Source organism: Zalophus californianus, chromosome 8 (assembly GCF_009762305.2).
Source record: "Zalophus californianus isolate mZalCal1 chromosome 8, mZalCal1.pri.v2, whole genome shotgun sequence".
Taxonomy (NCBI): Eukaryota; Metazoa; Chordata; class Mammalia; order Carnivora; family Otariidae; genus Zalophus; species Zalophus californianus.
The window spans coordinates 30389694-30402909 of NC_045602.1; the positions used below are offsets into that span (position 1 = coordinate 30389694).

The 13216-nt window shown below is 49.8% G+C and overlaps 1 protein-coding gene across 3 annotated transcripts in view; it reads left to right on the plus strand.

The window, feature by feature from the left end:
- Positions 1 to 13216, plus strand: part of VIT (vitrin) — a 101422-nt gene that overhangs the window by 60375 nt on the left and 27831 nt on the right. For 2 of the 3 annotated variants that reach the window (XM_027620445.2, XM_027620447.2), the window contains 2 exons: positions 479 to 670; positions 5484 to 5540. In XM_027620445.2, coding sequence (XP_027476246.2) covers positions 479 to 670; positions 5484 to 5540 — 249 coding nt within the window. The remainder of the gene's footprint in view (positions 1 to 478; positions 671 to 5483; positions 5541 to 13216) is intronic. The other variant, XM_027620446.2, reaches the window with a different exon arrangement.

Below are 13216 nucleotides of genomic sequence, written 5' to 3' on the forward strand. Positions count from 1 at the left end.
CCAATGTAAGCCAGAACATCTAGAATGAATTTTCTAAGAGTCAATCATAGAGAAAGCCCCAAGGGGTCCTTCCATCCCTAGGTCAATGCTAACTGACACAGAAGGAAACAGAGGGAGGGAAGGAAGAAGGACAGAAGACAGGAAGAAAGAAAAAGAAAGTTCATGAACCATTGCTCCTGGTGTCTGGCAAAATAATTTCACAGTTAATCGAGTTCTACCCTCTCTATGTTGCTGTAGCATTTAAATACTGTTTTAAATTGTTTAAATATTTTATTGTTATTTAGTGTTTGGTTTGTTTATTGGCTCATTGCTCCATCCAGGCTGTACATTCCTTTCAGACAGGTGGATTTTATCCTCCGCAGCAGCTAGCACAGATCTTTGCTCAAAGCTAGCATTCAATAAACATTTATTTTGTTTCTGTCTTCAAGAGCCTACCAGCAATTTTGTAGGCCCCAGTATCATTTCGTCTCTTTTACAGGTGAGGCCACAAAAGCCTATCAGAAGCCACCAGTCCCAGGAACAACCGCACAGCCGGTCACCCTGATGCAGGTAACAGGAGCCCCGGCCACTGAAGCCACCCACACCAGCCTGCCAAAGCCATCCCCATCCACAGGTTCTACCACCAGCAGCCTCAGACCACAGCCTATGGGCCACAGGAGCTGGGAACTGGGTCAGTAGGTAGATTGTGTGTTGTCATGTGCTAGCAAAGTAGGAGACTGGGCTTTCTGAATGCTTGTGTGGAGTGCCCATCTCCCACCTTTTGAGCTGGGTGAGGGGTCGTGCTAAGACCTGGGCCGGGAGTATGTGGTTGTGTCCTCCCAGACTCAAGGGGTAGACTTGAGCCTAAGGCTAATTCAGGACCAAGCTATGAGCTAAGCAAACCATGCAGAAGGGGCTGAAGACAGATTCAAGAGCGGGACTGTGGAAGGTAGAATATTACACAAAAGCTTCCTATTGCAAAATCCGCATTTCTCCACGAGCCCAGATGAAGGAATAGTGGCTTCAATGGAAATACTGTTGGGTTTTAAGTGACACATTGTATATTCCCGGAAGCCTCCAAATATTAGAAGCAAACAAAACAAAACAAAAAAACTCCTATAGGGAAAACCAGAGAGCTACTTTTATTCCTTTTCTGATCGCTTTTTATGCATCCATCTCTTAAGTCATGTTTTAGCTTTTACCAAAGTCCGTTTTATGAAATTAATCTCGGTAGTACATCAAACAGGACCTTAAGAGCTCATCTGAGAACCCCATCTCTAGTTTCTACACAGGCTTATATGCCAGCCGCCCAAGGCTAATAAGCACCCCTCTCACTTGTAAATGTCTTCTGGCAAGAGCTTGGAAAATTCCGCAGCAGGAGTGACAGACACTTCTGTCTCAGCAGGCCTTTCTAAATATTTCCCACCTGGGGCCATTTTTCCCTTCCAGGAGGAAGTGCCGGGGTCTTGTTGTCTTCAGCGTCACCTCCAGCTTCCAGACATTTCCGACACACAGCATGGCCCTTCCCCCTCTCATATGTATCAGAGCCCAGCCATGTATTCATCCTTTTCTCTGACAAATAATTTCAGCACTTGCTAGGCGCTAGACACTCTTCGAAGCACCTTACAAACACTCGCCTAGGACATCCTCATACCAGCCCTCTGCAGTAGATCTCAGTGGATGGATGACTTCTACTTTGACTAATCCCTTGTCCTGATGAGGAACCCGGGCAGCAGGGCTGTGAGCAAGCCCGCCCAGCTCACACAGCTGAGAAGCGGAACCCCCAGCAGCCGGGGTCTCCTGTGACTGGCCTGCAGCAGGCGCCCCTGCCATCCACGAGCACCCCGGGCATAGATGAGGCCGTCGCAGAAGCAGGCCGTTAGGCACCACCAACTCCCGCTGTGATGAGTAACAACAACAGTGGAATGCAGGTCGGTCCAGGCTTCCCCGGGTTGCGCACACCGCGCACCCCTTTATTCAATGTTCCTAATGACTCTACGAATCTAGGAGTATTATCAGTCTGTTCAATGAACGACCCATGGAAGAAACTATGATATAAAGTCCCCAAATAAAAATACCATAAAAATACTGTCTGGAATACATAAGACACGCCCCCCATCCCGTTCCTGTGTAACCCTAGCCGGCGGCCAGAGCACAGGCTCAGGGTGCCTGCCAGCGAGAGAAATGGAATGAAGGAAGGAAGGAAGGAAGGAAGGAAGGAAGGAAGGAAGGAAGAAAGGACGGACGGACGGACGCTGGGTGGGGGAGCCCCACAGCCAAGAGTTTTCCTCTTTCTGAACTTCAGGCTCTTGACTTTTAGAGCCCTTGATTCTTTCAAAGACTTCGGAGGACTTGAGTAAGTTGTTTGTTCCTGGGGCCTCCTTTTTTACATAACACATATAATTTTTACATAACACATATAATTAAACATGTGGCATATTTATTTGGCTACACTGGGAGCCTGGAAATCCTGGGACACATTGGGCCTGTGCATGTAGAAACCTCAACCACCTCAGGTTGTGGTTCCCACCCTGGCACAGTCTCATTATTCCTGGCCGGGGCACAGGGCCGTTGGCTGGCAGCCTCCCAGCCCATCGGCCTCCCTCTTCAACCTCACCCAGCCCCCGTGCCCAGGGCATCCCACAGACTGCCAGGCAAACACTCAGAGCGAGGGCTCCGGCCCGCATCCACCGTAGCTGCCAAGAAAGGGGCCAAACTGGGCAGGGAGGAGGGGACAGAGGGTGAGAAAAAATGATATTGCCAACTCAAAGGATTTTCTGTAGGGACGAAGAGAAGTGAAAATGGGTGTTTGAAGACCTGTGTCTTTCTGTTGTTAACAGTTGAGATACTTTTCACATATCATACAATTCACCCATTTAAAGTGTACAATTCAGTGGTTCTTAGCAATCACCAAGTTGTGCAACCATCACTGTGACCGATTCTAGAACATTTTCGTCACCCCAAAAAGAAACCCTGTGCCCATGAACTAATCCCTCCCTCCCCAGCCCCAGGTAATTGCCCATCTACTTTCATGAATGCCTATATTAATGTATGGCCATAGATATTTGCTGTGATATTTTAGCCCAACTAAATTAAATAATATTTAGTGCACAGATAATCCCTTTTCTTCTTCAAATGAATTGAGCATGTTCTGCCAACTCTAACAGAACGACTCTTCTACTGTTGATAGACAAGTGAGTTGTCGTTACTACATTTATTAAGGGCTTTCCCCTCTCTTTTTATATGTGACTAGAGTCAAAAGATTGTAGAAGTTGGTTGTGGATGGGGTGGCCAAGTAAAAGTTAATTTATTTATTCAACCAACAAATATTTATTGCATGCCTACAATGTGTCAGGCACTGTTCTGGGATCTTGGGCCGCACGTATGAACACATTGTACCAAGATCCCTGCAATGGGTTCGCTTCAGCTCTGGACACCCATAAGTGTGTAGCCAGAACAGGAATAATCTGCATTTGGGGTCTATGAGTCCTCTTTGCTCTACAATGAGCTAAAGAGCTGCCGCTCACACAGAACATAAGAACTTGGAGGGAGTCTAGTGGAAAGTGGAAACTTCGTAGCTGGAAAAGACAGGGGCTCTCCCGGCCCAGGAAGAGGAGCTGATACACGTGGAAGAACAAGGAAGATGGGGCTGGACACCCCTTAACTGACCCATGAATGGGTAAACCTAACAAGATAGCAAGGAACAAGTCAAGGCTGGGGGTAGGGGAGCCAAGAGCCAGAGCGATAGAGACCTCTCGGAGGGACAAGAGTGAGGCTGTTCTGTTCGTCATGGAAGATGCCAAGGACTACACAGGCACCCACGGGGAGCTAGGCAGCTGCAGGGCCGCATCCCAGGGCCAGAGGGGGGCAGCAAGGTAGAACCAGATCCACAGATATACTGAAGAAAGAGTTCTGGAAAAGGCCTGCTACAGGGTCAGCTAAATCTACCACAGGCTTCCAAGGGTGGGGCTGCTTTGCTGGGCATTATTTTCCTAGTCAGGTTCTTTCCAAGAAGTGCCACAGTTGCCTCAGGAGACCTAACTGATTATGTCTGTCCACAGAGAAGGGGCAGACCAAGGAGGGGAGCGGAGCGCCACCTAGTGGCAAGGCATGTGGATGGCTGTGGGCATTCACCTTTCCAGGGAGGAGGAGGGAGACCAGCATCTCCGACTGCCCTTCCCGCCCCCCACACGCGATTTCCCTTCTCACCAGCACTTATCTCCTCTCTGAAAGTTTATCTTGTTTTCTTAAAATCCAATCTTACAAATAGCAAGAAAAAGAGGAACCTTCCCATAGAAAAATGGGGGAAGGTCATGACCACGCAAGCCACAGTGGAAGAACTGTAAGCGACCCAGACTTCGCACTTACGAGAGTATATCCTAAGGTAATTATCATCTGAGGGTGAGAAGGAGCCTGGACACAGATGGTGTTCCTCATAGAAAAATAAAGATAAGCGGTTCAACTGTCTACCATCAGAATGGTTAGAGTGATTACCACACAGCTATTAACATTTTGGTGAATATATGCACTTACTGACATGAGGTTGGCCCGTGACAGACTGTTCGGTCAAAGAAGGAGGCGACAAAACGGCACGGGTGCTGATCTCGCTTTGGTACTTGTCCGTACGTGAGAATGCGTGCCTAGAGAGAGGGAAACAGTGCTTTATGCCATGGTTGCGCACCCGTAACTGCAGGATAGAGGGATTGCAGGTGAGTTCTTACTATACATGGTACGTATTTTTACAGTGAGCACATATTCTCTTTGCCATTAGAGAGAAAACAAAGTTACTTTGAGTTTGTATTCAAATAATTGGAACAAAGTCAAAGGGAGTGAAACATTGACTGTGGATAGATGCGGCTTTCTGAGGAACTGATACTGTTCCATGACCTTCTATCTCTTCCCCTCTGTGAAATTTGCCTCTTTCCCTCAGCTCCTTTTCACATTGTTCCCTTTCCCCCAAAACGGACTTTGCGTCCCTTTTAAAGCCTTGCTTCAGAGAAATTGCCCGATAAATAATGAATGCTGAAGTGTATTTGATTTTCTCACAAAGTAATTAAGGATAACCCATTGTGTACCTTTAAGATGACTGAAAGCTAATGTTGTCTGCATCAATACTGGGCAAATTGTGAAATGTTAAGTGACATTGCTACTGAAGGATTACTTTAGCCTCCTCAGGAGTGGCACAGTTGAGGAGAATTATTGTAAGAATAATGAAGTGTAAAAAATATATGGCCATTTAGCAAAAGATACTTACTTTGACAAATGTGAAATACAGGGGTTATTATTACCTGGAATTTTCAGTCAGTATTTGGAGTTAAATCCCCACCACCAGCCCCCTTCTTTTTCCATTTCAGGGCCTCGAGGCTTGGGGTGGATTCAGACCACCCAAGGACAAAGCTTTACCTTAGTTCTGACCTTCGTTGGTAATGTCTTGCTAGGTCGGATCATGGAAAGAATGAGAACAGATTAAAATTCATGCTCTGACCAGGGCAATGTTATTACAGGTCGCTGGTCCCCCAGCTCTCCCACAAGCAGCCACAACAGCTCCCATGCCAGTCCAGGTAAGGACCTGAACTCACCTCTCCAGCTCCTGGTGGAAGTCGAGCGTGTTTCTATGGGTTTGTCCTCCCAGATTCCTGCCATTTGATTTAGATTTGGACAGAGAGCCTTAAACCAGTGATTCCAACAGAAGATACTGCTCAAGGGCCCCACTTGTAAGGAAACTTGAAAGGAAAGCAAGGGAGCCATTAAATAAGCAAGGCTTTCACCAGTTGTCATTCCCTCGAGGCAATTTTGTGGAGGTTGTGATCGAAATTCCTAAGGATTCAGTAACGAGGCTCTTATAAAGCTGAAAAGGGATACTCTCTGGGGTTTGTGCTTGAGGAACCAGGGTAAAAGAAAGAGAACATTTTTTAGCATTGTCTAGGAAAGGGCAGGGCCAACTTCGGTCGGGTGCTTCTCTGATAAGGGGAATAGAAACGCATTCTCTCGCCTCCAGGAATTCTATGAATTATGACACTCCCGACTGTCCTTTCTTCACTTCTGTGTGCATCCCTGAAAGGCTTGGCTGAAACACTGGCATTGCAGAGGGATGAGGCAAGTTCTCTTCTCTGCAATGCCTGTGAGGCCTGCAGAGATTAGAAAGGAAAAATCGAGCAAGGCTAGATACTTTCTACAAACTCTGCTCAGGGCTTGGGCCACAAGCTGATACACTTGGTAGAAGGACACAATACCTTTTGCAGCCACAAGGCACTGCCACGAGGGGAGTGGGGGCGAGGGGGTTGGGGCTGGACCTCCTAAGGAAAAGAGTTCAGGCCTTACTCTTGCTGGGGGATACCAGTCTGTCCTCTGCTTGTTAAAAGATTCCTGGAGACTGTAGGTTCTGTTTGGCTTTGATACCGCATCAGAGCAGGGGCTCCACGGGAGCCCCCAGACAGGACTCGCATCTAGGAGCTGCACAGTTGTACCTTTGCCAAAGGACACGCTGTTGTCCTGGACAAAGGGTTTTAGGAATCAGATCGCTGGGCAAAGCAAGGACTCCCAGGCCATCTTAGCCTTCAACAGGCCCGTGGGACTCTTCAGGCAGCCAAGCATGGGGCACTCCCTCCTCCTGTCCCTATGGCTAGGATCTTTGCCTCCTCCACAACCCCCAGAAGGAGAGCCAACCACAGACAGCTCGACCAACTTCCGAGGAAAAGCGGAACCAGGGGCAAATGAAGGGAAGAGAGCAGCTTGCAGGTTGCATGTGAATCAGCTGGTGCTGTGTCATCCCCTCAGGTATCCAAAGTCAGGATTCTCCCCAAGCTGCTTTCCAGAAAACTGCCAGAGCACAGGTCAAACTCGGGAAGCTGCCAGCTGCGAACCGCCCCGGCTCCACCACACTGGCAAACACCTTTCTCCCTACCCACTCACGGCTAGCCTCAGCAGCTCATCTCCACGTCACCAGAGCTTGGGGGCAGGCCAGGGTGTTTTCACCTCCAGAAAACGTCTCTTTGCTTTGTCTGTTCTCAGTGTGTCAGAGAGAAAATCTCTGGCAGTCCGGACACCCAATAGCATTCCTGGGCTGGGTTGGCTTGAGAGGTCCCCAGCTGGGTGGCTATGCCCCCACCCTGCACAGCCCAGGACCCACCTCGGGGACTGAGCTCAAATACCCAGACACACCACCGCAGATCAGCTGTGCTTCAGGGGGTGGGTGCAACAAGGCACATTACCTGCTCTCCAGCTCCTCTTTGTCACTGCCAACAACCCAAGGTTACTTGCAGTGTTTGATCCCACTCCCTTTCTCGAACCTTACTGCCTCTGGTCCTCTAGCTCTGAGACTTCTCTTCGCCTTCACGCTCCCATATGCTCTATCTCCTTGAACCTCACAGATGCTCCCAGCTCCCTATGAACCCTCAAATCCTACCCAATTCTGCTGTTCCTCTCCCTCCATCATCATCCCCGACACTTTGCTCTGAGCCTCTCACCCACTCCCGGAGAGCCCTGGCCTCGGGAGCACCTCCTAGCCCATGGGCACCCAGACCTCACTAGTCCCGCAGCCTCCTTGGGGCTCCTGCAGGTGGACGGAAGCCACTTGCACACCGTGAGTAAAGGCAGGTCAGAACACTTAGATGCCCTTCTGCCGGCTCTTCCTTCAGAGACAATCATGCCTATCAGGCAAGTCACCCAATTCTTTGGCTAGAAAATCTTGAAAATATGGGATTGGGAAGAATTGCATAAAGTACCTCTGGTCTCATTCGAAACCAAACAAATGAATCCTTGGAGCATGCCAGATAGAGGCTTCTGCCCGTGTCAGAGAACTTTGAGTGAGCAGTCAGGGGTTTCCCAGCCCCTTCGCTGTTAGACAGAACTTTCTAGAACTTAGGCCCACAGACCCTAATTTGTTTGAATTGGAGCTTCGCAAAGTGTTTTCCGAGGACCTTGCTTCCAGGGATTTTGTAAGGTTCTCCCTTCTCCTACTGCACAACTGTGTGAGGCCAGATTTTCTTTGTGTACTTGAACCAAAACAACATATCACACAGACTGAGGAATAGATATCAGATTCGGTCTGTCTTCTGTTATGCCAGACATTGAAGAAAGTTGTCACTCTTCTCACCGAATTGTTTAAAAAAAAAAAAATAGCTGTTACTCATAAAAAGTGTGTTAAAACAGAATAGCTCTATCGTTAAATGGGAAATAGTTAATATTCTGTTTCAGATGAGAGAATGCATCAATTTTTAATATGATAAAAACAATAGATATGACCCCCACAAACAGCCGCCCTTTGGGATCTTCAGTCATTTTCAAGAGCATGAATTTGAGAGTCCTTCAAATATATGAAAGGAGATTTCATGTCCACGTTTAGGTCCCATCTTTTCTAGGATAAATTTCTCCAGTTCCTCCCACAGGTCCTTCTGTGACCGGTGGTATACCCGTTAGCTACACTACAGTCCATGAGTGACTCAGAGCAGGGCACACAGAGCAGAATGCGATCCCACTCGCATCGTGCGCCCGGGAGGGTTCTGCGCCCGGGAACTACCTCTCTCAGCCTAAATATCCCGCCTCCATGAAAACATCCCAAGTTGCATTTGGGAGAAGTCCTGTCAGCCCATCCGTTCATCTCCTCCTGAACTGGCAATAACTCAAGCCACCAGGACTTTTTTTCTCTTGCTCTTCTAGAGAAGTGGGTCACACCAATCCTGTCTTTGTGCCATTGAGTTTTTTGAACCCAACTTAGAATATCATCACACTTATCGCTATGAAATTCTCCTTTAGTTTTGTCTCTTGTAATCTTCCTGAATCTTAATTCTGTCATTTAGTGTATTAACTGTCCTTCCAACTTTTCTGTCATCCACAAAATTGATGAACATGCCACCTGCCTCTATTCTTGTCACTGATAAAAAGACACCACGTGGGACCAAATCTCATGAGCCCCACTAAATACCTCATCTGTGTTTAGGGCAACCCATTAACAGACACGAGCAGCTATGTATGGACATAATGAGGTTGTCATTGACCTCAATACTCATCCTCTGCTCCACAGGACACCAGACTTAAAACCCATGAGTGATTCCTGCTGCCCCTCCCGCTATGCCTCTGCGCACTGATGTAACTTCACACATCCCCAATTTAAGCCACCCCCCAACACACACACACTGCAGAGGAATCATTCTTCAAATGGTTCAAAAAAATACAAATTTACTGAGCATGCTGTATGTCAGACCCTGTGCTTTGGGTTAGAACTACAGAGATGAATCGGATATTCTCAGATCCTAGAATTGTGCTGCGGGAACTTCTGCCTCTACAGGTAGAGGGTCCCACCCTCTGGTCCTCTGCCCCCTTGAGGCCCCAGCGCCGGACCCTAGCCCTCCTTCGGGGCCCCCTGAGCGGGGACGGGGGCCCCCCTGCGGGCATGGCTGCTCCTGCTGGATTCCCGGGGGAGGGAGGGGTGCCCCTGATGATTTCAGTTAGAATTCAGTGACTTTGCCTCAGAACCATTCGGCTTCATGCTGCCATGTTTGATCAAATAAGCTTCACTGGGCTGGAAACCCAACCATGGAGTTAAAGTCGTTTGCGTGAGAAAAGGTGGCCAGCTCACACGGAGCTCGCAGGGAGGGTAACCCGTGTGCAAACCCAGGACCGTGGATGGGGAGGGTAACCCGTGTGCAAACCCAGGACCGTGGATGGGGAGGGTAACCCGTGTGCAAACCCAGGACCGTGGATGGGGAGGGTAACCCGTGTGCAAACCCAGGACCGTGGATGGGGAGGGTAACCCGTGTGCAAACCCAGGACCGTGGATGGGGAGGGTAACCCGTGTGCAAACCCAGGACCGTGGATGGGGAGGGTAACCCGTGTGCAAACCCAGGACAGTGGATGCTTCGCCGGGACGACAGCTCCCGCCCAGAACCTCGGACGGTCCTCAGCCTCCTCGATAGCCCCGTGTCGTGGGCCGGCGCGCGGGGACGCCCCACGGCCAGCAGCTGGCCGGGCGCGCGCGGGTTCACGTCAGCAATTGGGAGCCGTCCGAGGGAAGCGGGCGGCTCAAGGCGGGAAGCCAGGCCACCGGGAGGGCGGGCCGGAGGCGCCCCGGAGGCCCGCTGCCTCTCAGACAGCCGCCTGCTCACCCCCACACCCCTTAGGAATCTCTGGGGCAGAAGCCAGGGGCCCGGAGGGCCACCTGCGCTTCCGCCCCATGAGACTTCAGAGCCCTGAGGGCCGTGTGTCGTGGCTCCCGCTTGGGTCCTGTGCTGGTGGCTCCCAGATGGCCGGGGAAGAGAAGCTGGAACCAGAGCGAAGATGATCACCAGGGTCTCCGAGGCGGGATTTTGGGCCGTCCCATTTAGTGTGAGTCACGGGGAGTGTGGCAGGGGGGGTCTCTTCGGGGCCTCACCCAGTAAGTGCCCTGCGGTGCTCAAGGCTCGAAGACTCCCCGGGAGTGATAAACAGTGGGGGGTAAGCCCGGCGCCCAGCGCAGCCCCACCTCGCCCTCTGCAGCAGTCTCCTCACCTCTAAAACGGGGTCGTGGTTGTCACCCAAGTCACGGGGTTATTTGTGACTTACCGTTGCCACGTGCATGGTCAGTGCCTGACATTGAGCGCACTCTCGGCCAGTGTTAGTGGTTCTACGTTTTTACCACGGGAATCCTTCGGAGCCAGTGTCTCTCCTGGACACGGACGGTATGGAGGAGATGAGCGAGCAAGCTCGGCCACACACATAAGTGGTCGTGTTCTAAGACTGCCTTACCCCTTTCGGGGTGATTTTGTACACATTTCCCTCCGTGGCAGGCAGGTCACGACAAGTGTTTACGACCTCAGCTTTACACAGGAGAAGACTTAGGGCCGGAGAAGGTGGGCGAGCCCCCCAGGCTCCCAGCTAGGGTTTGGTGGACACAGGATGGGCCTTCTGCTGCCTTTCATCCTCTCATCACCTGGTTCCTCCTCGACGCCAGGTTGTAAGCGTTCCCACAGACTGACGTGCCATTACTACCAAGTCCAAAAACACCAAGTCTCAGCTGTCCAAATATTTGTCAGCCCTCGGCGTTTGGAGAAAAGCGATTCGGTTCATACTTGTCCCAAACAAATATAAATGGCACCAACAGAAGGACTGGCGCCCAGGACGGGAATGAGGGCTTGGAGATCCTTGCTGTCAGCGAACTGTTTCTCTCCTGCTGAAGTATGCCCAGCATTGTAATTCTCTGTAGCATTCGAGGGGGCTGAGAGCCTCGAGCAAAAACGGAGATGCCACCAGCCCTGGTTTTTGGGTTTTGTTTTGGGGTTTTTTTAGGGAAAGGGCGTGTTTTGCCAGCAGGTGGCGACAGAGAAGCAGAAGGTTTAAACCTATTAATCAGAAATCTGACCTGGGAGATCATCTCACCCAACGTGCAAATGTTATTCCCAAACAAATTAAGGTTCACAGAGGGTCTGTGACTTGTTTAAGGTCATACACCCGGTTAATGGCTGAGCCAAATTATACTCCGTTCTCGCCATGAACTCAGAATGTGCACGAACACAGACTGCCTTTCAAAATAGCCTGACATCCTCATCATACGAAGGAAAATACCACTTCTTTTGAGTGTGTGTTCATCATTGCAGCATGCAGCCAAGCTGATGGGCTCATCAGGCCCTCAGCTTTCCGAGCTGGGGAGGTGGGCAGCGAAGGAATAGAGGAAGAGAAACAGCTATTTTTGGTGTCCTTCTGAGGCTTCATAACACGCTTGTGCTGCCTCTGGGAGCTTCCTGGCCATGACCCCCGCCACAGCCGTCAGGGACTGCGGGGTAAGAATACCCCTTCCCGACCACTCCTTCTACTTTATTAGCACCAGCTTATAGTGGGGGCGTTCAACATTTTACTGAAAGGCCAGGCACCGCTTTGCTATCTACTGCTGGTGGCACAGCGTGAGAAGCAGAGACTCAGGAAACGAGGGGAACACCTGCCCTCTGAAGGGGCCTAGATTTGTTCTGTATCGTTCTAAGGAAGAGAACATAAACAGATGGGTAAGTCAGAGGTACCTCAAATGACTTTGGGCACTTAGTGGGTGCTTCATAAGCGTGGATGGAGGGATGGATTAAGATTTCAGATCGATACAATGAAACATTTTCTAACAGTCTCAGTGGTCCAAGAAGGAATGTACTGTCTTGGTTGAGTATGTAATGAATTCCCTGTCCCTGGATGTATTCAAGCATCAGCCATGCAGTCACTTGGTAGGGATGTTGTAGAAGCATGCTGGGGGAGATTGGTTTGGATTGGATGAGCTTTTGGGTCCCCTCGAATCCCGGGATCCTTATTTTCTATGATTCTTGGTGCACAGTGAAAGAATGGAAAAGGCAAAGATGTTTCTGTCTTTGGTTTTCAGAGCTTTCCAAGAGAAGAATCCTAAAGGTTTCAGGTGGCCTTCTAAAGCCTGGTCCCATGTTCCTTTACTAAACTTTCTGCCACAACTGAAAAATGTTATCATCCTGGAAGTTCATTTGAGAGCTTCTGCTGGTTTCACCAAAATAACAAGTTTGCTTCTTTTTAATTTTGAAAATCAGGGGAAATGGACTTGTGGCAACCTGGGTTGGTCCTGTTAGATGCAGGTATTTATACAGCCCAACCTCCTGGCCATGACGAGATGGAGACACATAGGATGACAGAGTTAGGAGAGTCTGGCAAGCCGGCGGGTGGCGCAGAGGCCACTCCTGTCCATCGGGTAGCAAAAGGGAAATGAGAAACCTGAAGGCTAAGTTGTACAACGGGAGTGAGTTCCTCGCCCCCAAATGAGGCTTTGATGCTCATTCCATCTCGAAGCATACCCTGACTTCCTGCTATTTCCCCTTCTTTCTTTGCAGAGGGGTATTCAGCTTTCCCTTCACGTGAGTGGGTGTTGTTCGCTTTTTACGGAATTAAGTGTTTGAAACTCCAACAGCAAACCCAGCTCTCGGTCTGAGGGCAGATTTTACCAGTAGGGAGAGACAGGGTGGAGGAAAGGACGCTGACCTCTCGTTTCTTACCCCCTTCCTCCAACGTGGAACCTTGGACAGTTTCTCTGCGAGGCTCCTGGCTGAGAAATGCCGTTAGACACCCAAAGCGAATTTTTAAAATGATGCGAGGAAGTGGGATGAGCAGACTGACCTTTCATGGAAAGATGAAATCATGTGCTTGGCAAATTGGAAAAACTAACAAGCTTAGAGAAAGCTCACCGCAGCCAAGAGCGAGCAGAACCTCCAGCACCTTCCTCCTCTCCCAGAGCCTCTGGGAGGGTGCCCCTGGACATCCCAAA